The sequence below is a fragment of the Symphalangus syndactylus genome, chromosome 8 (assembly GCF_028878055.3).
Source record: "Symphalangus syndactylus isolate Jambi chromosome 8, NHGRI_mSymSyn1-v2.1_pri, whole genome shotgun sequence".
NCBI lineage: Eukaryota > Metazoa > Chordata > Mammalia > Primates > Hylobatidae > Symphalangus > Symphalangus syndactylus.
The window spans coordinates 44,387,271-44,411,587 of NC_072430.2; the positions used below are offsets into that span (position 1 = coordinate 44,387,271).

At 47.2% G+C, this 24,317-nt stretch overlaps 1 protein-coding gene across 17 annotated transcripts in view; it reads right to left on the reverse strand.

The window, feature by feature from the left end:
* Nucleotides 1-19,725: 19,725 nt before the first annotated feature.
* Nucleotides 19,726-24,317, reverse strand: part of RGS6 (regulator of G protein signaling 6) — a 640,138-nt gene continuing 635,546 nt past the window's right edge. For 15 of the 17 annotated variants that reach the window (XM_055288922.2, XM_055288930.2, XM_055288927.2 and 12 more), the window contains one exon: nt 19,726-23,840. In XM_055288922.2, the coding sequence (XP_055144897.1) occupies nt 23,668-23,840 (173 nt within the window). In that variant the 3' untranslated portion in view covers nt 19,726-23,667. The remainder of the gene's footprint in view (nt 23,841-24,317) is intronic. The other 2 variants (XM_055288914.2, XM_055288912.2) reach the window with 1 other exon arrangement.

Here is a 24,317-nt window from a genome sequence, read left to right on the forward strand (position 1 = left end):
AATTCTGACAGTCATGTGGAGTATAGACTGGAGAGGACCAGAGAGAGCAGATTGAAGACTCTGTCCAGGTGAGAAGTTTTGAGACCTGAACCAGTGGCAATATTGGAAGGAGAGAACAGGATGGATAGGAGAAGTGTACAGAAGGTAGCCCCTGAGCACCATCCCTCATGGGATAATGAGGATGATACAAAGGGAAAAGAAGCTAAGGATGATTGAGTGGAGGCTTTGATGTGCTACCCAGAACTCCTCAAGACCAAAGGACTTATTCCTCTAGCTCCTGGAAGAATTGCCCTCGGCTGAAGACGGCCATCTTGTCCAAGATCACACTGCCTTCCTGGACAGCCCACATCCAATGACTGGTCAACATTTGGGTGTAAAAGCTATTTTCCAGACTCCTCAACACAACTCAAGACAACTTTGAAGGGCCATCCCTGCTTCAAAGCTCCCAGAGGGGTTGGATGAGGCCTTGGTTGAGACTTTGTTGCAGCTCAACTTCCTCTTCTTTCCAACCTGCTTTTTTCCCTTCTCTTCCACAGGTGGGATCTGAAAAGCTCTTTCTAATACACCTCATTATGTTAATATTCATCTCAGAGTCTGCTCCTCAGGAAACTAATGCCTGCAATGTCTATCCTCCTGGCTTGAGAAGTGTGTAGATGGTGTTGTTATTCACTGATTTGTGGAATAGAGAAAGAGGAGGTTAATTTGGAGTGAATGGGAGGGAGATTATGAGTTCAACTTTAGAAAAGTTGAGTTTGAACTTCCTGAGACTTTCAGAGAGTTGAGACTAAAGTTCAAGAGAAATGTGTAGACTGAAAGTATAGATTTGGGAGTCATTAGTGTTCTCAGGTTGGTTGTCTTAAATTTGGCCCTTATTCCAATCAGAAGCATATATCATTTTTTTTGGAAATGAAGAAGACATAATGCTTGGGTCTCTTGATCTTTGTCTTTGCATCTAGCTCCTGACTGCATCTTGGGTTTCTGGAACATTGGGTTATTATGGCCTCTAGCCCTGCTCACCCTGGGCTTGGTTCAATGCAATCTTCCAAACACAGCTCAGCTCCAGCCTCTTTTATACTTGCCTGCTTCGTTTTTAGCCTTGGCTCAACCCCCCCAACTTCCAAAAACCTGGCTTTCCTACCTGACTCCACGATCCAATATTAAGCATAGTCTTGATGTGAATCCTTCTGATAATTCTAAGCATCCTAATGGTAAATATTGTTGAGCTAGTCACTGTCAATCCCTGCCTTCCCCAGTCTCTCTCAGCTGCAGGTGGTGATGCCTTCATCCCATGGCAGAGGCTGGCGCTTTACTCTCTGTAGGATCACCCCCCGTCAGGATGCTGCTATCCCCAACTGCCTTTGAGCATCAACCTGTCTCACCTTGGGCCTTTTCACTGGCTCTTCTCCCAGCCCCTTCATGGTTAGCTGGTCCCTCCTTGTCATTCAGATTGTCATTCAGCTTCAAATGTCAGCTTTTCAGAGAGGACTTCCTTGACCACCCAATCTAAAGTAGCCATCCAGTCCCTATCACATCACCTATTTTTACTTTTCTGCATAGCACTTATTACTACCTGACATTTTCATGTGTTTAGCTTTCTGTTTTCCCCTGACTGAAATATAAATCTGTAAAAAGGGAGGTCTTGTGAAAATTGTTCACCATTCTGTCTGTCCCCAGCTCCCAGAGTGATGTCTGGCACATGGGTGTTCAATATACATTGAATGACTGGCTAAGTGAATCTGTTATTTGGCTGTTGTGGGTCTTTATTAGATTGAATTTATTAAATTGAACACCCCAGACAGTGTACCCACTGGAATGAAATCTGAAGCCCACATTTCCTGTCTCTGAGTTTCTGGCTTGCTCTAAAGAAAAGCCTGCCTGAAATATGACCATTTATGTTATGGAAATCCAGATGCACCCCCTGCTTCCTTGGCCTCCAGTTGATTTCACCTCTTGGATGATCATTCTTTCTCATTTTGTTTTCTCCTGCACCACTGGCTTAATTGGTGGTGATTAGCAGAGGGTGGTCCATTTATGTGAAACACCTGCTTCCCACCTGTGTCCCCACGAGCAGACAGCTCTGGACCCAGTGCAGGAAGCCAGCAGGTGTCCTCCATGGCTGAGTGGGCTTCCAGAATTTTTTCCAGGAGTCAGATCCAAACTGGCACCATATGGGTGGCCACCTGTATGACATTTTGCCAGCATTGCATTGAACACATCTGCCAGCTTATAAAAGAGACCCAGTGAGGCCTGGGGCATCAAGAAGGATTGGCAGAAAAGCTGGCCCAAGAAGAAGGCTGAGCCAGAGGGAAGCAATTTCCACTTCGTGACTTGGTTGTGATTTAATCAGCCTCCCTTCTCTTCTTCATGGAACCAGCAAACACCAGCTCAGAGACTGTGTTCTTGCATCCCTCCCATTGATCCACTCTGAGATCAACACTCTGGGAGAGTGGACAAATGTGTCAAAGATTATTTTGCTCCAGCCCAAAGCACATCTTGACACAGCAGTGTTCCTATGTGTGCTGGTCAAGATTCTCCAGAGAAACAGAACCAATAGGATCTGTCATCCATCTATCATCTATCTAGCTAGCTATCTAGCTAGCTATCATTGATCTAGACCTAGATATAGACATATGAGAGAGGATTTATTAGGGGAATTGGCTCATACCATTATGGAGGCCAAGGAGTCCCATGACAGGTTTTCTGAGAGCTGGAGAACCAGAGAACCTAGTAGCATGGCTGTATTCAAGTCCAAAGGCCTGAGAAGCAGGAGAGCTGGTGGTGTTACTCTCAGTTTGAGGCTGAAGGCCTGAGACCCGGGGGACTGCTGGTGCAAGTCTCAGAGTCTGAATGCTGGAGATCCTGGAGTTCGGATGTCCAAAGGAGGAGAAAAGGGTCCCACTTCCAGAAGGGAATGAACTTGCCCTTCCTCTGCCCTTTTTTGGTACCTGGGCCCTCAGCTGATTAGATAGTATCTCCCCACAAAAAGTAAGGGCGATTGTTTTTTTACTCAGTCCACTGATTCAAATGCCAATCTCTTTAGGAACCACCCCCACAGACATACCCAGAAATAATGCTTTACCAGCTTTCTGGATTTCCCTTAATTCAGTCAAGTTGACACCTAAAATCAATCATCACACCATGATGAACCAGACAGGGTGGAGGGTGTGATTATTCTCCTAGTCATTGCATCATAGCCATGTCATTCATCCAATACCTAGTCATGCTACACTACATGCTAATGAACAGATGTTCTTTGGGTCGGTGATAAGACAGAACTAAGAGTCAACACATTTGATTGTACGGGTCTGGGTGGAACACACCAGCCAAAACTGTAAGGGAAACCCTGAGCTACAGGTACTCCATTTGAAAACATGTCTCAGTTTTGCATGTTTGGTTTTCATATGTGATTTTGCCATCTATTTTGTATGTGTGATTCTGCCATCCTAATCCTCAGTTATGCTCACCTCAAACTATTGCCCCATTGGGTAATTTACAGCCTTTTTCATTTTTTTCCACGAATTTAATCATTTAATACTTTTGAAATGGTTATTGTTTCATGTTATAATAGATACAGGGGATATAAAGTTGACTACAACAGCATCCTTGCCCTGTAGGAGCCCACAGGTAGGCAGGGGAGATAGGTATTACAGATTAATACACTGTAATAGCTCATGAAGGGGACCCTGCTGTGCTTTGCATATGGTTTGTTTCCACTGAAGTTCATGTTGAAATTTGATCCCCAATATGGTGGCATTGGGAGGCAGGACCTGTGGTAGGTGTTTGGGTCTTGGGGGCAGATCCTTTATGAATGGCTTGGGGCTTTCTCCTGGTACTGGGTTCTCCCTCTGGCAAGACTGGATTGTTTTCCCTGGGAAACAAATTAGTTCCCATGAAAGTAGGTCGATATAAAGCCAGGATACCTCTGGGTTTTGTGTCTTCGCACGTGTCCATTTCCCCTTTGATCTGCCATGTTGTGATCAGCAGGAAAGCTCTCACCAGAAGCCAGCGCTATGCCTTTGAACTTCCCAGCCTGCAGAACCATGAGCTAAATAAAACTCTTTTATTGGTTAATTATGCAGCCCCATGTATTCTGTTATAGCAGCACAAAACAGACTAAGACAGACCCTTATCCCAAGTTTGGAGGAAAGAAGAATCAGAGAAGGTTTCTAGAGAGAGAAGGCTCTTGGGGTCAAGTTCTGGAGGAAGAATGGGATTTGGTCTTGTAGGTGGAGAAGGGAAAGTGTTCCAGGCAAAGGTGGCAGCATGTGCATAGGCTGCTAGTGAGAGCAGAAGAATCACTGGGACACCAGGGGTAGTTTCAGTGTGGCAGCAGCTAGGTTCACGCATGTGCAAGGGATCAGAGAGGCATTTGGACACACACCCTAAGGGCAACAAGAGCTACTGAAGGATTGATCAGAGGCATTACAGGATCAGACCTGAAATGTCTGATGATTCTGGCTGCAGTGTGGAAAATGGATTGAAGAGGGCTGGGTTGCATGCAGAAGGCCCTGCTGAGCTGTCGTGGTGGGAGCTGGAATCAACTTGAGTGGCAGTGGGGAAGGAGGAATGCAGTTGGCCTGAAAGATATAAAAATAGAATTTGCAACTGGTTGGATATGGAGGCAGATGAGGGAAAAAATAAGCCCTAGAGGTATGGATAGATGGGGTGCCATGAACTAAGACAAGGAACCTCAAGCAGCAGCAGGTAGAAACATACTTTCCTCTTCCTATAGCCTCTAAAGAAGAAGGCCTGTATCCACTAAGTGGCCCAGAAGGAGCTGGGCAGGGGGCTTCATCTACTGGGAACTCTGAGGATCCCTCTCTCCTCAAGAGGCTGCCCCTAGACATGAGACTGCTATTGATTCCCCTTGGACAGCCTGAAAGGGATGGGATGGTCACACGTGGCATTGGGCACTGGACACTGCCAACCCTGTGGTGCAGAATGAGGCTACTTGCCTGTGAACTAAAGAGAAGTGTTCCTGAGCTAACCACCTTTGCAGGGACTCTGGACCCTGATTCAATATGAGAAGGTGGCTTATGGCTTGCTCTTGCTCCCATAAGGCAGGCAGAGCAGGTCGAAGGCAGGGCTTTTCCTGGCAGACCCTGCTCACTCCTGAGGCCCAGGTAAGTGAATAGTTCTGACTGTGGTTAGCTGGAGACCTGAGTCCTATCTTGGCCATGTAGGAAGCTGAAGAGCTGCTTGAAAGAGATCATATGCATAGTACACCAACACAGGCTCTGCTTTCTCTGAAAAGCAATTTCAAAGCCACTTCATTCTCTACCTGCATTTGGGTAATAGCCTGATTACAACTGCACTAATAACCTTCAAACACTCTTGGGAACAGCCTTGGCTCTGAAAGGTGTTACCTCCCTTTCTCCTTGCCCTATCTCATGCTTCTCTGTGACTGCAATGAAAACAGCTGTGCATTCCTCCCAGGGCCTGAGTTACTTGGAGGAAAGGCAGATGGCTGTGGGCTAATTCCTAAAGTGCACTTCTGGGGACCATCAGCCTCAGTTCCCACACAGGGCTACAGGTAAGAGCAAGAACAATTCTCCATGAATATGGATGCCAAGGATGGGGGCTGATTGCTTCTCTCCTGCAGAGCAAAGCTGTCGCCCTGGGTGGGGAGGACATTTTTGCTGAGATATAGGGTCTAGGGAAGTGGTGTCCTCTGAGTCACAAGGCAGGACATTTTAAGATTTAGGATGCTGGCCACTTGGAGAAAGGTGTCACTACCAGGAGAGGCAGCATAGAGAGGGATTTGTGTCTGTCATGCAGTCCCTCCATTAATTATTGCCTCTTACTCTTACAGCACTGAATTAAGAGGTTGGATGGTCAAGGTGCTGAGAAGGATTTTTGCAGTAGCTAAGAATTTGGATGGATGAACATCAAGGTGTCTTCCAATTTAAGAGGCTAGGTGTCCTCATTTGTGCCTTAGCTGATATTATTACCCCTGGGTTGCACTTTGTCCCTCTTGCCTATTGTCCAAATCTCACCCAATCTCTATGGTTCAATTCATGCCCCATCCACCTATTCTTTGAACCTATCCATGATGGCCCCAGTCCACACTAACAAGACTTTTACTGTCTGAAGATCTTAGTTACTTCAGTGGCCTCCAGGTGGGTGCCTTATTATATGCTGCCGTGTTTGCTTGTTGCTATTCCTGGGCCTCATCTATCATTACCTGGTGAGATTATGAATTACCTTGTGATCAGGGCCGACACTCTTTGCTGTCCATTCCTAGTTTCCTATGTCAAATTAGTGAGTGTTGAGCAGCCAGCGTTGTAAGGGATGAGTCTCCAGGATGCTCAGAGGGGCTGGGCATTGTCACTAGATGTCATTATCCCTGGGCTGTGGAATGCCTCACCCCAAGAGAGATGCCCCTGATGACAGGTCCACAGGCTTCTCTTTAGTGTCTCAGGACAAGAGGACTGGATATTTCCTCCCTTTCCTGCTCTTCCATAGCCCCTTGATAGAGCCATGGAGGAGGGATGCATTCTGATAAGCTTTATTATTTGGCTGACTGGCTTTTTGTCTGGTGCAGCAGCCAAGACAGAGTGCTGTGCTCTGGCCTGATTTAGATGGTCTTTTACTAAAGATGGTGCATGTGGCACATGACAGTTGATGGCCCGGGACAATGATTACCCATTTAGAGGCCCTGAACCATTCAGGGGCTTCCAGGTTGTGGTCATGGAAGATCTGGGCTTATTCTCCTCTGATTTCTTGTGGTGGTCCCACTGAAGTCATCCCTTCTCCTTAGGATATGCCATTGATCAAGTACCCAGTCAGTTAGACCTGAGGCATGGGGAAGAGAGAGAGAGAGAGAGAGACAGACAGACAGAGACAGACTGACTAACTGACTTTGGGACCAGGGTAGAGTGGAAGGAGTAGCTAGAGGTGAGACAGGAGCATAGGCTGATGCAGGTGGTTGATACACAGGTTGATACTTTTTCCTAAGGATTGCAGACTTTATCTTATCTTGGGTCCCATTCTCCAGGCTCTCATACCATCCCACTTGCTTATTCTCCAAATGCCACAGATGATCATAATGTTACAGCTTCACCCAAGCCATTTCCCTTCCCTGAAAGACCCCTCAGCATCCCTTTCATCAGTGTCCATTTGACAAATGCCTACTCACCCATTAAGCCTTAGCTCAAATATCACCAGTATTCTGTAGTATCCTTGGCTCCCAGAATTCCAAAATGTTTTTATAATTCCTTTTACTTTGGCACTTTTCCTAGGAAGCCATACCCCCCTGTGTGCCTGTCTCACTGTGAACTCTTGAAGGGCTCAGACTATGCCTCATTCACCTTTGCATCCCAACACTACCCCAGTGCCTGACACATCATTGGTGCTCAATTCATGTTTGTGAAATTGCACTGAGTGAATTTCGATGGGAATAGGTAGCCACTGAGATGTTTTTAAGCAGGAAACATATATTTTTCTAGTGCTGGAAGCTTTTGACTGGGGACAGGGGTGTTATTGCAAATACTGAAGGTCAAGTTCTGGACCTCAGCTAAGAGGAAGTAGGAAGGGACAGAGTGAACACAGATTTCACAGGATTTGATGGCAGGTGGGGCAGAGAGGCTGAAGGAAAAGGAGGGTTAGAGATTGCCTCCTAGGCTCTTACATGAGGAGGTGGGACCCAGGGGGTACCATTAAGGGAGGCTTGTCCTATGGAAGGAGGAGGATGTGAACATGTCCCAGAAAATAATGAAGGTTCTTCAAAGCCAAAGAAAAAGTCTAAGAGCATTCCTTTCCTAAAATTAGTAGAAGAAGCATCTTTCAAATGAGGAAATCTAAGTTCTAATGGTCAGAGCAGTTAGATCGGGCTGTTTGCATTCTTGGTTAAAGAGAAAGAATCCAGGCATCAGGGAAGGTCAGTTCATTTCAGCCACTTACTCTAAGGGCTGGAGCATTTAGAAGTCAAGGAGGGAGAGGAAAGGCTTTTTACCCTGTACCAATTCCCCAGCCACTCATGCAGCCTCTGCACTCTGCCTCAAGGTAGCTCATGCTAGGAGTCTTACCTCTGACTTCCTTTTCTGTTTAAAGCGAGATGTATTCTGGGTTTTGAAAGCAACAAGCCCAGGCCGGGCGCGGTGGCTCACGCTTGTAATCCCAGCACTTTGGGAGGCCGAGGCGGGCGGATCCCGAGGTCAGGAGATCGAGACCACGGTGAAACCCCGTCTCTACTAAAAATACAAAAAATTAGCCGGGCGTGGTGGCGGGCGCCTGTAGTCCCAGCTACTTGGAGAGGCTGAGACAGGAGAATGGCGTGAACCCGGGAGGTGGAGCTTGCAGTGAGCCGAGATGGCGCCACTGCACTCCAGCCTGGGTGACAGAGCGAGACTCCGTCTCAAAAAAAAAAAAAAAAAAAAGAAAGCAACAAGCCCATCTGTTACTGGGGCCGATGGCTCAGGTTAGAGCACCACTAATCTTGCTCTTCCTGTGTCCCTCAGACGTGGAGATAGCAGCTCAATGACATGGAGAAGTGGCTTTCTCCTGTGAGGGCTGTGCTGGACTCCTTCCAAGGACATAGGACACAGAAGTCACCATGCAATCTTGTGTTGCCTGATAGGTAGGCAGAGCTTCCAGCAGCATGTGGACCTGGAGAACTAGGGGCATTTTCATTATGTACGTGGACAAAACTTAATCCAGTTTCCTTTAAATTAGATGTGTCTTGATGTTTCCCTGGTGACATTTCAGCTATTCCCTGGGCAGGATGGTAAGAACTGGAACTGGACTCAAGATGGGTGTTTTTCAGAGGAGGGGTAAAAAGGACCCAATATAGTGGTAGAAAAGGTGGGAGAGAAAGAGTAAATGGTCAGCACTAAGCTGGTGAATGCTGCAGGAATGTGGAACCCCGGCTAAGTTTAAATGAGAGAATGCTCTGTTTCTTCTTTGCTCTGATGTCTGGAGTTCAGCCATAGTGGATCACCCTTAGCAGATCACATTTCAAACTTTCAACTTATTTTCTCAGAAAATCTTCATATAGATATGAATTACATATGGCTATGAATAGAGAATTCTGGGCAAGAGAAATGATTGGTAACATTGTATCACTCAGGAGTTACTGATTATAATGAAGGCAATTCAGGCTCCATTGTTATTGGCAAACAATATACCTGCCTGTTACAGCCCCCTGTTGGGAACTTCAGTGCAGATATGCATGAAGATGACTTTAGTAGCTAAAATGGGGTGCAGCCTCAGGTGCCTGGGGCCCTCTTTCCGCAGTCTCACTATACAGATTGCACTGACGTTCCAGAAATAAAGGAGTTCTCTGAGCAGAGGCAAATGCTTCCACAAAGCCCATGTGTTTACTTCACCTGAAAGACACAAGGCATCTCAGAGTGTTAGACTCTCAAACCGGAGCCCAGATTCAGAATTTGGTGTAAATTAATATTACTAATATTTTGGATCTTCTCTGAAAATCATCAATTCTTGTCAAGATATAGTGGGCAGCAGGTTAGAAGCACTGAGGGACTGGAAAGGGGCAGTTTATCCATCATGCTGAGAAGCCCTGACTGACAGTGAGGAAGAAGAGAGTCAGATTTTAGCTCCCCAAATCTGTCTGCATCACGGGACCACAGCATGGCTCAAAGAACAAATATCACATGTCTGTTATCACAAAACAATATGGTAACAGATACTCATTTTGATGATGTTTTTGCAAATAATTCTGTTCCAAATAGCTAAAATGAACAGAGAAAAGGGTTTATGTTTCAAGGTGTTGAAAGCATTCTATGAGATTACAGATGTGTTGCAATCTGTCTGCTGCCAATAGTATATGAAAGCAATGACATCATTGTGTTGGAAACCTGGATCCCTTTGCTACATATTATCACCATTTATTTTATTTCTACTACAGATAGGATAATGTTATTCGATGAAGACTCTATGTACTTTTTGGGAGGAGAAAAATACAATCTTGTTTTGTTTTTGGGAACTCCATATGTGGGTATAATATAGCTCCCCATTACATGGCCAAACAGAGACATGTCTAAACTGGTTTTATAGGACCTGGAGGAAATATCCTATATAGAAAAACTGGGAGAATAAAATTTGTACTTTCAAGGAAAGGAAAGTGAAATGTGACGAGAGTTTTCCTCAATTGTATTCAAGGAGACTCGAATTTGGTGTGAGGCAGTTCACCTAGAATCTATGGAAGGGTCTAATGACTGAAAAACCAAAGGGCTGCGGCCTCCGATTGTCTCGCTTGTGAGGCAGTTCTACAAGATGGCCCCTGAAGACAGGAACGGGAGCCTCCGGCTCTGTTCATCTGAGAAGACATTCTCGGAGCAGTTCAGGAAGGATGGATGGGATGCCAGGCCAGAACGAGGGCAGGGAGCCGAAAGCCAGTCGATCTGGGGCTCAGATAGGCTGGCTTGAAAATGGAACATCTTTTAAAATATATTTTATTTTAAATTGACACAATAATTGCACGTATTTATAGTGTACCTTATGGATGTTTTGACACCTGTATACATTATGTAATGATCAAATCAGAGTAATCTGCAAACTCATCACCTCAAACATTTATCATTTCTTTGTGGTAGGAGTATTTGAAACCTTCTCTTTTAGCTATTTTGAAATATATACTACGTTATTTGCAGAACTGATGGAGGTGGTGGAGAAAGGTTTGTTCCAGATGTCCTTCTGCAGGCAATCTGGATGGAGCTGGAAGCATGCCCATCCCTTTCCTGTCCTTGCTGCCTTCAGGCCACCAACCTATGAACTCTGTCCAAGAGCCCATCTCCTCCTGAAGGAACATTGGTTGTTCTATCCTCTCCTCACCCTCAATGCCCTCACCTATGGACCTCCAGGTCACATTTCCATATTCTCTCAGGACAAGGGCACCAGTCCCCAGCTTCCAGGATCTTCCTCCATTCCACCTCCTGCTGCCATTCTGAGTAACCTCAATGTTCCCTGATGACCTACACAATCCCTGGTTGCCAGGGCCCTCACCTTCTCCATCATGACCCTTGTATGCCTCTCCAGTCCAGCTACCCCATGGCATACCCCAGATACTTGACAATTGCTCTACCTCTGAAACAATAAACTCTGAATGCTGCCTCCTACCATTTACCTACCTTACAGCCTATATTTCCAGATAACTCACTCCTAGGCTGCCAGCTCTATCCTCACCCCCTTTGGAAGCAGCTCTGGTATCTACTGGCTCCACACAGTTTCTCCACCCTGATTTGAATCCTCTGAAATCCTCAACACCCACCTCTCCCTTTCCAACTCCCATATTCATTGAGTCACCAGGGGCTTTCCATCCTGCTGCAGCATCTCATGAATCTTTCCCTCTCTGCACCCTCACTGCTAGGCCCTAACCTGGTTTGAGCCATCATGACCTGTCATTGGTATCTAGGTCTGACCTTGCTCAGCCTCTGTGCCCACTCGAGTCCCCCGCACTGCACACTCTGCTCATGGAGTCCACCCACTGCACCCTCAGCAGGTCGGGGCTTTTCACACTACCTCCTTCCCCACTTCCTCCTAGGGCAAATGAGTTGCCTCTTGCCATGTGCATTCTATTTGTACCTATGTCCCTCTTACCCGCATCACAGTAGGTTGGTTACATATCTGTATCTTCTACTAGATATGTAGAAGGTGTGGTCTTTGAGGACAAGAACCACTTTCACTCAACTCTCTGAGCTTAGTAGGTGGCATAACACCTGCCACGTGGCCAATCTCAATAAGCACTCATAGACTTAAATGTCCTCAGATATACCTTCCATAAGATCTTCTCCCTGGGTCATTATCAGGGCAGCCACCAAGCCCGGCCTCACTCCTATCTTTTTTTCTGGGAGGAGACACACTCCTGCCTTCCTCTTTGCAATGCCAGTTGCTGGGGTGGTCACTCCTATTCTGCCATAACATGAGGCTGGGCCATGGAGGGGGCGGGAGGAGGCAGCAGGGACTGGGGAAAGTCACAGAACACTGTGTGAGTGAACTGGCAGAAGTTCTGTGGGCTCACCAGCTGGCACCCTGGGAGAGAGCCAAAGAGAAAGTTCGTTTTTTCCTGCCCAAAGCTCAGAATCCTGAGAGCAGCCATGAGTCTGAGTGCTAAAGGCTTAGGAGTGAGAAGTGTCAAGGTCACCTCTGCTTTGTGCCTGACCGGGGAGGGGCATCGTGGATGTTGTGTGTGTGTGTGTGTGGGTATTGCAAACCACTGGGCATATCTGGATAGCTAATAGCATGCTTCTGCAGTACAGCGAGAGGAAGATCCACTAATCCAATTTGTAATTTATCTTTTGGTTTGCTCCCAATGTTTTCCCTTTGTTTCTGGCTTGATGCATTTATCTGAGGGCTCAGTGAGTTCACCTTGGCAAAGTCTTGCATGCATAGGAGCATTTAACTCAATAGATCAGCTCACAGTCGTGCGTGTGTGTGCACGTGCACGTGCGTGTGTGTGTATATGCAGCTTTCTTAACCCCTACGTGAGGGACTCCTTCCCGGGAAGGGAACCCAGGATTGGTTGCTGCAGAACAGCTTTGTGAGGGTGGCAAGCAGAAAGCCAGCAGAAGGGGTTGGAGCTGGCTTAGAGAAATTCTGGCCGCAGCCAGGCCACAGCTCACAGACTGGGGTAGATAGAAGTGGGCATCTTTGGTTGGAGAAGAGGTGAATAGGAGATATTTATCTATTCTGGACTTCAACTTGACCCCCTTCCCGGAATCTTAGTGTTCTCAAGCTCAAAGGAAACACAGGGGCATCTGGTTCGGTGGTTCCCATCTGCCTGTGGGTCAGAATCACCTATAATTACTTGTTAAAAATGTAGATTCCTGGGGTCCTTCTCAAACTGCCTGATTTGCAGTCTCTGGAGGTGGGGCCTGGGACTCTTTCTGTTAGACATTTGCCCCAGGTGAGCTCAGTTACCAGCTGCCTAAGGCCACACTGCTAGTGGTGAACCCAAGTCTTCTCATTCTCTATCCAGGGTGTTTCTTCTTAGAGCTCAAGTGTCCCTGGGGCTTAAAGCTTTAGGAAACAAGGCATCTATTGGACACAAAGTGGGTGTGTGAATAGCTCTCTTATGCTGCTCACCAATAATCTACCTAATTAAATTCTTTTTTTCCTGTAAGAGGGGCTCAAGATCTTCAATCTCCAGAGTGGGCAGAGACAGCTGAAATGAACCACTAGCTCTGGGATGACCTGGCACCTCCTGATCCTGTCTTTGGCACTAGGCAGGATTCAAAGTCCTTTGTGGCTGCCTTCACCCACTTTCTCTAGGGACCAGCCCTGTTCTCTTGGAGATTTCGAAAAACAGGCTTGGATTCTTCCTGATCTGTAGCTAGCTCTTTTTTTCTCTCTCCTTCCCTCCCTCTCTTTTTCTTTCTCTCCTCTTCTGTTTCCCTCCCTCCCTCCCTCCCTCCCTCCCTCTTACCTTCTCTTTCTTTTTTTAACAGCTTTACTGAAATGTAATTCACATACCATACAATTTATTTGTTTAAAGTATATAAGTCAATGATTTTAAGTATATCCACAGAGTTTTGCACAATCTGTGCACATCACTACAATAAATTTTAGAACATTTTCATCACTCCTCAAAGAAACTCCATACCCATCAGCAGTGATTTTTCGTTTCCACCCCGCCAATCTCCTAGAGAGTTGTTGTCTCTAGGCAACAACTAGTCTACTTTCTGTCTCTAGCAGTTTGCCTATTCTGGACATTCTTTGTAAATGGAATCATACAATCTATAGTCTTTTGTGACTAGCTTCTTTCACTTAGCATAATGTTTTCAGGTTTCATCCATGTTGCGATGTGTATCCATACTTCATTCCTTTTTATTGTCAAATAATATTCCATGGTATGAATATGTCACATTTTGTTTAACCCATTTACCAGTTGACAGACATTTAAATTGTTTCAATTTTTTGGTTATTATGAATAATGCTGCTATGAACACTTGTGTTCAAATTTTTGTATGGCTGTATGTTTTTATTTCTTCTGGGTATATACCTACGAATGGAATTGCTGGGTCATGGAGTAACTCTATTTTTAAGCTTTTGAGGAAATTTCAGACTGTTTTCCAAAGTGGCTGCAGCATTTTACATTACCACCATTTTATATTTCAGAACTATTTACATTACCACCATTTTATATTCCAGAACTCTTTACATTCTCAGTGACACTTGTTAAAATCTGCCTTTTTTATTATAGCCATCCCAGCAGTTGTGAAGTGGTATCTCTTCATGGAATTTATTTGCATTTCTCTAGTGGCCACTGATGTTCAGCATCCTTTCCTGTGCTTGTTGGCTATTTGTGTATCTTCTTTAGAGAAATAATCTGTACAGATCCTTCACCTATCATTTAATTGCATTATTTATTTGTCTTATTACTGAATTTTAAAAGTTCTCTATATATTCTAAATATTAATACCTTGATAGCCGGATATTTTCTCCTAATCTGGGATATCTTTTCACTTTATTGATGGTGTTCTTTTAGCCACAACAGTTTTAAAATTTTGTTAAAGTTCAATTTATCTATTTTTTCTTTTGTTGTTTTTATTTTTAGTGTTTTACCTAAGAAACTATTGCCCAATCCAAAATCATGAAGATTTACTTTTATATTTTCTTCTAACAGTGTGATAGTATTAGCTCTTCTATCCATTTTCAGTTAACTTTTGTATATGGTGTGAGGTAGGGAATCAAATTTCATTTTTCCACTTCTGTTTCATTTAGTTATCCCAGCACCATTTGTTGAAAACATGATTCTTTCCCCTATTGAATTGTTTTGACACTCTTGTTAAAAATCAGCTGGCTATAAATGCATGGGTTTATTTCTAGACTCTCAATTCTATTCCATCTGTCTATATGTCTCTCCTCTTACCAGTACTGTCCTGTCTTGATTACTGTAGCCTTGTCATGAGTTTTGAAATCAGGATATTTCTACTTTTTATGCCCACCTTTCAGCACACACAACAAGGCTGGGCATGGCTTCAGTGGAAGTATCTGACTAGATGGGCTAAGGAAATATAGGGAGAGGAAAGGCACAGTAAGCATAAGACCAGGAGTCATGGACCCTAGTCTTTAATCCTTGCCCTGCCATTAGCCTGTATAATCTTATGTAAGTCACTTGATGTTTCTGGGCCTCTGTTTCCCATTCTGTAGAATGAAGGCTCTGGGTTGGTTGATTGTTAAAGGAATTTTCAATTCTAATAATCTGGAAGCATGGGGGATTCAGTTTACATAGGAAAAGTCCATCACAGGACCCTCTAGTTTTATAGCTAAGCATTCATAGACTTTCACTTACTTGAAACTTAGGTATGGGAAAAGAAATGTACAAGACATGTCTGGATTATGCTGTCATACCAGATAGCAATGAAATTCCCAAAGATTATCAAGGTCATGTCTAAAGACTCGGGTTCTCACTGGCCAAAGATGGGACACTTTGGACGTCAATAAGGACAATAAATGCAATGGATCAAAAGATATTTAATATATTTAAATTCATGAGTTCATAATGCTGCTTAGCAAAACTCCAATTATTTGGAACTTGTGAATTTTTAGATCTCTCGCTGAGGGGACCCCTGGGTCATCTCCTCCAGTTGACCTGGTTTTCATGGCTGTCTCACTCTACCCTGGATCCCCATGTCCCTGGGGTCTGTTCCAGCACTGTGTTTACAGTTAGCTTTTATCACTTTTCTAAATCTGTGTTAATCTATTTGGAGAAGGCATGGGAGAACTCCAGAGTTATTGGTAGGAGCTGGTCAACCTGGAGTTGCACCAAGCACTGCCTACTAACTGAGTAGATAATGCCTCACTCTGATATTCACTATTGCTTATACTATCATGTAACCACTACCAAAAATCAAGACAGAGAATAATTCCATTACCCCTTTGTGCCCCTTTATAGTTCCATTTCCCACTCTGATAAGTACCATTACTTCCCTTTGTTTCCTAGTACAGTTGTCCCTCAATATTAATTAGGGAATTGGTTCCAGGACTGTCCCCTCTTGCCAAAGATACCAAAATCTGAGGAGGCTCAAGTCCCTTTTATAAAATGGTGTAGTATTTGTCTGTAACCAAAGCACATCCTCCTATATACTTCACACTATCTTTAGATTACTTATAATACTAAATACAATGTAAATGCTGTGTAAATCATTTTACTGTGATATTGTTTTTTAATTTGTATTTTTACTGTTGTATTGTTACTTTTTAATTTTCAAAAATATTTTTCATCCATGGTTGTTGAATCCATGGAAACTGTGGATACAGAGGGCTGACTCTAAGTAGCTTCTGTTAGATGAAGAAAGCGTGCATTCTCTTCAATGTGTGGGTTCTGTGATCATATGCTTTCTCAAACCAGGGGCTCACAGATTTTGAGGGATTAAAAAGGTGACTTTTTAGTGAGGAAGTATGGCCCACCAGCCTGAGGGGCTGGGTGGTAGTCATGACCTAGACGCTAAGCCCTGCTCCTCTAACTCTCTCTGCTCTTCCCACTATAGGCCTCGGTTTCTTTATGGATAGAACAAAAGCCTGAGGAATGTGCTACCTAGACATGCAACAGTGTGCACTGAGCTAAGCAGGGGAAGACAGGCTAAGGTCACATAGTGTATAACTCCTTGTTGATTCATTCCCTCCCTCCCTCCCTTCCTTTCTTCCTTCCTTGACAAGTCTCACTCTGTCGCCCAGCCAGCAATTGTGTGATCTCAGCTCACTGTAACCTCCACCTCCTGGGTTCAAGTGATTCTTGTGCCTCAGCCTCCTGGGTAGCTGGGATTACAGGTGCCTGCCACCACGCCCAGCTAATTTTTGTATTTTTAGTAGAGATGGGGTTTCACCATGTTGGCCAGGCTGGCCTCAAACTCCTGACCTCAGGTGACCCACCCACCTCGGCCTCCCAAAGTGCGGGGATTACAGGTGTGAGCCACTGTGCCTGGCTTGTATGTGGCTTTCTAAAAAAGGCAAAACTACAGGGTCAGAAAACAAACCAGCAGCTTCCAGGAACAGAGGGGTAGGGGGAAGGAATTAACTATAAAGGGGCATAGGAACGTTTTGGGGTATAAAATTATTCCCTATTTTGATTTTCAGTGCTGGTTATATCATTGTATATGTTTGTCAAAACTGATAACAGTGTTGTAATATAAAATGGTGAATGTTAATGTAGGTAAATTATAGCTTAATAAACAAACTAAAAGTCACACACACACACATACCAATCTCACAGGTTCCTCCCTGTGTTAATATTCACTGTTCTTTACTGAGGGTGCAATCACAGGCAAGGGCCACAGGAAGAGATATCCAGGGACTTGTCTCATTTTTTAAACGTCCGCTCCCTGATCCCTCCTACCCCTTCCCAACCCAAAGCCATCCTGTGATGTAATGGGAGAAAGAGAAGAACCAGGCTTTATTTTCTTGGTTGGAAATTGTAGGAACGAGGCTACTCCTCCCGTGGAGGTCCATGTGTTCCCTTGGACGCCAGGCTTTCTCAGAGGATGGAGGCAGGTCCTTGTCCTAGGTCAGAAGGCAGAGTCACCGGCCTGAAATGGAGTATTTTGGAACCAGAGCTCAGAGTCCAAATCTCACGGAAGTAGCCATGAGGTCTGTCGGACAAATGGGAATCTAGATGGGCAGCGGGAGTCTGCACTGTTTGCATTTTCCATGCAGGGTCTAGGGAGGAGGCCTCCGGCCTGCCACTCTGCTATTTCTCAGGCCTAATGCAGGGTTACTGATGGAGGCTACCCAAGTGACACACAGGGAACCAGGTCCTTGCTGGGAAGAAGGGAGCCAGGGGCTTATCAGAGGCAGAGAGAGGCCGCTGCCTACACAGGCAAACAAAGCCTACAGCCTCGAGGCTGGCGGGAAGGGCGGCTCTCAGGGGCCAGGCTGCCGGGGAAGTTGTCTGTCTGGCAGGCATTTGCAAACATACCCTCCCTTCACCGCCTTTGAATGCCTATCTCAGACATGGCTCCAGCTAAAACCAGCACCCATTTTGTGAACATTTACCATGTGTCAGGCCCAGGCTAAGCCCTCTAGAATAATTCACAGCCACCTGAAGATTTTGAAATTCTCATTCTTGTTTCACAAATGAGGACACTAAGGCTCAGAATGAGGGTGGCTCTGGGGCTCTGCACTCAGGGGCTGTTCCCTTTGTTTTGTCTGCTGAAATAAGCCAGACCTGGCCAGGACACCTCGGGGCTCTGAGGAGGAGAACTGAGCCCACACTTTAAGCGAGGAAGCGCGTACCAGAGAGCTCTGTGACAGATGGAGCTCACGTGGCTACATCCGACACCCCAGGCCCCTTTAAAATAAACCAGATTCCACAGCCTCCTTTTGGCTAGGGGGCCCTGCCCCTCTGTATTTGGGGTCTGGGGCAGATCCAGTAACCCCCATTGTGGGTGCTGAAGGGCTGGGTACAGGGAACGGGCCCAGCTGCAGGTGTCGGAAGTCCCACAACGGGGGCCAGGGGTTCATATGGGTGTTTCTGCAAAGGAAGGGTGGCAGAGGGAGAGCCTGCTGGGCAGAGCTCTGTGGGCCCAGGAGGGGATACGCCTCTCAGAGAACTACTTGGGTTTGGAGGCTGCCACATCCCAGGAAAAGTTCTAGGATCAGAGACACTCATCAGAGGCCCCCGGTGGTTCCTCAGAGGCTGGGATCAATGAACAATTGGAGGCTGGCAGCAAAGGAGAGGACAGCTTCATGCCTGTTATGCCACAGGTCCCCAGAAGGGTGTAGGGAGAGAGGCAGCTGTCAGGACGGCTCTCATTCTTGGACCAGCACAGCTTTTTGTGTTATAACTGGTAGCCTCAAATCTCCACCTTGATTCTGGACCTGAAAGCAGAGCTCTGCTCTTGGCGGTCAGCAGGGTAGTGTGCATGCACAGCAACAGCCTGATAAGCAAAGGTTCTGGAACTAAGCCAGATGGTCCAGCTGAGAAGGCAGGCCCAGCTCTGGCTTCCCTGGAGGTGGTAGCCATCGTCAAAGAGGACAGGAAAGCATAGCTCTTTTGGGGATGGACCAGGACGTGAGGTGGGACATATTATGGACCTGAGGCAGATGTGACCTTGATCTTAACTCTGTGGGGCAGAAAATCCTGCACAAGGGGGTGGCCCAGGGGTTGACAGATGAGTTGGTTCCCTTCTAGCTATGACTGGAGTCCCATTTTCATGCCTCTGAAATCATTTCTACCTTTAGGAGCAAAATTTCTGCCACTGAGGTATGCAGCTAGGTGTTGGCCTTGTCATTAATAAAGGGATTGCAGTACAATAGCACTGCCTTTTTACCTTGCGCTCATCCTCCTCTTGTCAGCCTGATGCTCTCAGAGTCCGGCTGCTTTGGCGTTAGTGGGAAATGCAACTGTCTGTCGCTCAGGAAACCGAGACTCCGTGTAAGAAGCACCATCTGTATGCAGCAGACTTCAACCCTGGGATCTTATTCAAGAGGGTGTCAGAGCAGCCACAGGGTTTTGCACCTGAGTACCGGCAATGGGGCCTGGAGAACCCCCCAGCCAAGGAGACCCTGGCAGAGTCAGGGACTTCGGCCTTATGGTGACACCACTGTCTACCTATCAGGATGAGTCCAGTGCCCCAGAGATCTGGCTTTTCTGTGCTGCCTGGCAGCCTGGTTGGGAGTCAGAAGGAAACAGGTGTGTGTGTGTGTGTGTGTGTGTGTATGTGTGAGATAATGGGGAAGGGTGGGGTGTGGGGAGGGGTGGTCGATTTTTCTAGAGGTACATCCTGCCCAACAAACCCCCAAACCAAGGAGCCACACAGAGTTAGCTGGATTGAAGTGGGTTCAAGTCATTTATTTTTAGACTGTACCAGCATGTTTGGTTCTGGGGTCCAATCCCCAAATTCCAGAAAAATAAACTAATGAGAACCACATGCACTAAGAGGAGGCCATTCCGATGAGTCCGTGATCATGCGGTGAGTGGGTTTAGAGTATAGAACAGGGGCCCCCGGTATGGAGCAGGGCCTTCCCTCCCCAGACAGCTGACAGCAGCTGGCTCTGAGCCCTCATCGGGGCTGGGGAGAGGGCCAAGGCCTGGTCATTTGGACCCTGTCCCCGTATAGACCCAGGCCCCTTATTGCTACATTTGCTACTTTGCTACTTTATGGCCCCTGGGTCTAGCCCAGGGGATGCCTTATCACTGGGTGGTACTAATGAGTAGGTTGCTGGCATCTGCTGTTGCTATGGTTACATGAGCACAGGCCTCTCTTCAGAGGGTCCCATGGTGAGTTATTAGTGATTCATTTGGCCACTATTCAACTTATCCCATGGTCTTTGCTACATATTCAACTTGGGCAGCTCCTTTTCGAGGCTGGTGGTGCATTATCTCCCCCCGAGCCCAGAGCTTCCCAGCTCCTGGACCTTGCAGCAACACCTCCCTCCAATACATTCTGCAGGGCTCAAAGGAAGAGAGCCCTCAATCCTTTCCCTCTTCTGGGAAGGCTTTCCTGGTGGTGGTTTTTGAAGCTCATGTATTTGGAGCAGAACAGGAGGGATGCATTTTAGGAAAAACATCACCTTCCACAATCACCAAGGGGGCCAGTTTGGTGGCAGGCTCCTGGTTCAGCGTCCTGTTGGTGAGGTAGTTTGAACATCCCAGGAATCCTGCCAGGGAAGAAGCCCCTGGAGCATGTCCCCATGTGTTCAGCTAGTCCAAGCTGCAACTCAGAGTCGCAAGAGGTCCCTCCCAGGGTGCTGGCCCGGTACCTGACCGCTTAACGGCGGTGAGCCTGGAGCGCAGGCCCGGCTGACTGCACTGGCAGTTGCGCCCTGCTTTGTTCCTGGGGTATAGCAACACCTTCCCAGGAGAACAAAGCTGACATATCACTTTCTAGAAGGGCAGGAGGCTCCTCCCCAGCCCAGAGAGTTCCTGCTGCTTAGGTCAGGCCATCTGGCTGCGGCTGGACATTTATATGTGCCAACCTACAAGCTTTCTTCTTCCCATGTAGGGAAAGGTTATTTTAGTCAGATGCCGGTGCCTGGTGCCTTGTGTATCTAACCCGGTGGGTGGGTGGTCACTTGCTGCAGCTGCCCTGATGCTGTGGCTGTGGGGCTGCCAAGATGTGGCTGGAGAGCACTTTTCCTCATAGGGATGAGTCCTAGGCCCAGAGACCACACCCAGTCAGGGAGGCTAAGGCAGCTTCTAGGGGGCAGGACAGGGTAGGGGAATTTGCTTTGCTACAGAATTGCCTGCAAACATCTAATCTAGTCTGAATTTTTGGCTGTGTAGACCAGGCCAATGGGGGACGGGCCAAGACCAGATTTTCCAAATGTACTTGCATGACCAAGTTCTACGTGGTAGATGGACCTTGGGTAGGCAGCCTCGTTCCACTCCCTTCTTGCAAAGCTTCTGGCTTGATCTACTGGGGAACACGGGTGCCTTAGCTGCAGGGTGGTGTGAGAGTGTTGTTGCTCTGGGTTTGAGTCCATCTGAAGTCTCCCTAGCTCTGTTGTGCTTACTGACCCTCCCCTCTGGATGTCCCCAGAGGTGCTTGTAAGCCTGCAGCCAGCTCCATCTCAGGGCCACAGTCCACCTGGCTCTGGTCAGATCCTCTGGGGATCTCCAGGGTGAGACCAGTCAGAAGGAGAAGGGGGCACAGAAGGAATGGCCAAGAAGCCAACCCTGCCGTGTCTGCAGCCTGGCTTAGAATGCCCCTGCACCATGGGGAGGAGCAGGGGGCAGCCAGGCCCCTTTCCCTGGATAACTGAGGGCACTGAGGTGCCTGCTGCTTGGGGACACCCTTTGCCCTATGCCTAGGGGTCAGCACAGCCTGGGGATCCTTGGGCAAGGCTGGGGGCAAACGAACTTAGACTGCAATTTTGTTCTGAAACATGAGGTTTATACAAAGAGAAAGAGGATGAAAGGGGCCTGTCAAAAGACCCCATAACTTGGAATGGGGCTTTATGCCATTCATTTACTCATGAAGTGTTTAGTGCCTCCAAAGTACCAGCCTCTGTGCTGAGCATGTGTAGGTGTCCAGCAAGAATTGCTGCCTCTGGAGACACTGAGGACTCAACATCTGTCATCTCTTCAGTTGCCACCGTGCCTCCGAGACAGGAACTATCGCCAGTGGGGGAGACTTGGGCATGGTAGTCAAGAACTCACAAGGATACAACATAACGAAGACTCCTAATGCCCGTGGTGGCACTGCCGTGAGGGACAGAAGGCTGGTGCCCTGGGGACAGGGCTGTGTGGAAGCAGACATAGACAGGACTTGGAGGTGGTGGGGTGGAAAGATGGGTCGCTGGGGAGCACCCAGGAGGCCGGGTCTGCAAATAAGCAAGCATCTGAGCCTTCGGTCACCGGCTGGTGAATTTGGCTACATGAGAAAAGAAATACCAGCTATCGCTTTATTGCTTCTGTGTTTTTTGTTTATATGCTCCCAAGAGAGATTTTTTTTTTTACCTATGACCAAAAATAGATCAAAGGAGGATAGTCATACCAAGTGGGGGAGTGAATGTCTGGATTCAAAAACAGGTTACTTAATACAGCTCTGTCTGTGGGCAATGGGTGTCACAATAACAATGACAATGATGATAGTATTAGCTACCATTTGCTAAGCACCTACTACGTATCAGGCACCTGACTCGGTGCCTTACATACATTACCTCACAGCCAGGTTGGCAAATGGTCATTTTGACACACACACGGAAGGAATACAGGTGGATCTTTTGCAGGTTTTTGCATTTCCCCTAGGTGACCGGTTTAGAGGGGTGCTTTGGCTGGGCCTTCATATAAAGACTAGGAGGAGAACCCTGTGGCCTGGCCTGGTCCCTTCGTAGCATACTCTGCCCCAGCTTCACACACAAAGGAGACCTGACCCAGCAAGGGTCTCATCATGCCTGTCAGGATGCCACCACGTGGGGGCTGCCAGCCCTGCAATCCAGCCACCTCCTGGGCTGGGGACCCTCCCAGCTCCCACCTGGGGCTGCCAGAGGGGAGAATCCCAATGGCCCCTGAGTTCATGGCCATGTTTATTTTGAGTAAAACATGAGGGAATAAACCAAGGAGCAAGGGGGCAAAACCAGAATAAGTTATGAAATAATTTTCTAAAAGATGGTCAGCAGAATCCCCACAGCTGTGAAACAAGCAGCTCTGTCAACTACAACAGTGCTTCCTCAAACGCTGGACCCTTGAGACATGTGACGGGACCTGAGGGCAGCCACCGGGCTGGCGGGGACCTCTCCGAACGTTGATCTCAAAGAGGGTGGAAAGAACTTGAGGCGGGGCAATCCATGAGGTTGCTTTCTTGCTGAAGATGTGATTTGGACATTTTACGTGAAAGCAATGCCTGGTGCTGGCAGTGACACCCGGGTGGCCACAGAGACGTGAGGGATGACAGGCGGCGGTGGGGATGTAGTGGCTGTAACTATGGGAGGTGCCAGGGAGGTGATGCAAATACTGGATGTGCTCTCGGTCCACTCATCTCTCTTGAATTTGCCAGAAGGTGTGACCCTCTCCAGACAGCGAGGGAGTGAGGATAATAATATAATCTCAAGTGATAGTCGTGACAGGAACCCCACGACGTGTTCTCCCCTGAATGAGCTGGGATCAGGGCCTCTTAGCGAGTGTAGTGTTGGGATACAACTGTACAAAGAAGAGAGGGCTGTAAACAGGAGCCTCCACCGGGCCCAGCCCAGGCTCTGTGGACTCTTTCTGTCTGGTCTCCCCGTTCACCCACCGAGTCTCCCCACCATCGGCCTTCATTGCCCTCACTCTTTCTCCTTCACAGTGACCAAGTCTCCCCGTAAGGAAACTCTGTCCGCAGATGTGGAGCGCCGCCGCCTGCCTGTGGGGTCCGCGGGCCCAGGCCCTGGACCTGCGGTGGGAACGGTCAGGAGGACTGCATCAGGCCCGTGAGGCGCTTGCCCGCCAGCGACTTTCCCTGCAGAGACACAGTGACAGAGAGGCACGCACAGGCGCACACACAGAGGGACAGAGATAGAGAGCCAGACAGGTGAATTAATTGTTGCATGAGCCATGTAGGCCAAATGACCAACCAACCCAACTGACCATCTTGATAATTTGATCTCTAGGTATATGGGAGCCTTAACTTTGGACAGCTGGAGAAACCAGGGCTCCGGGGAAGGTTCAGGGAGTCCTGGAGGGTCCCCTTATGAGGGTGTGTTGTTGGTACTCTTTTTGGGGTATGGGAATTTTACTTACCAAAGCCAGGTATTTAAACCTTTAGGTAGAACAATTTTTAATGCCGGTGGCCTGCCCTGAAATTGATTTTGTTCACGTGGGGGCGGAAAAGGTGGACTTGGGGTGTACTGAGGTCAGGGACGGGGGCTTGACTCAAATAGAGGGTGGCTAAGGATCTGGCTGATCAGAAGGTAATGAACAAACTAGTCTTAAGAAG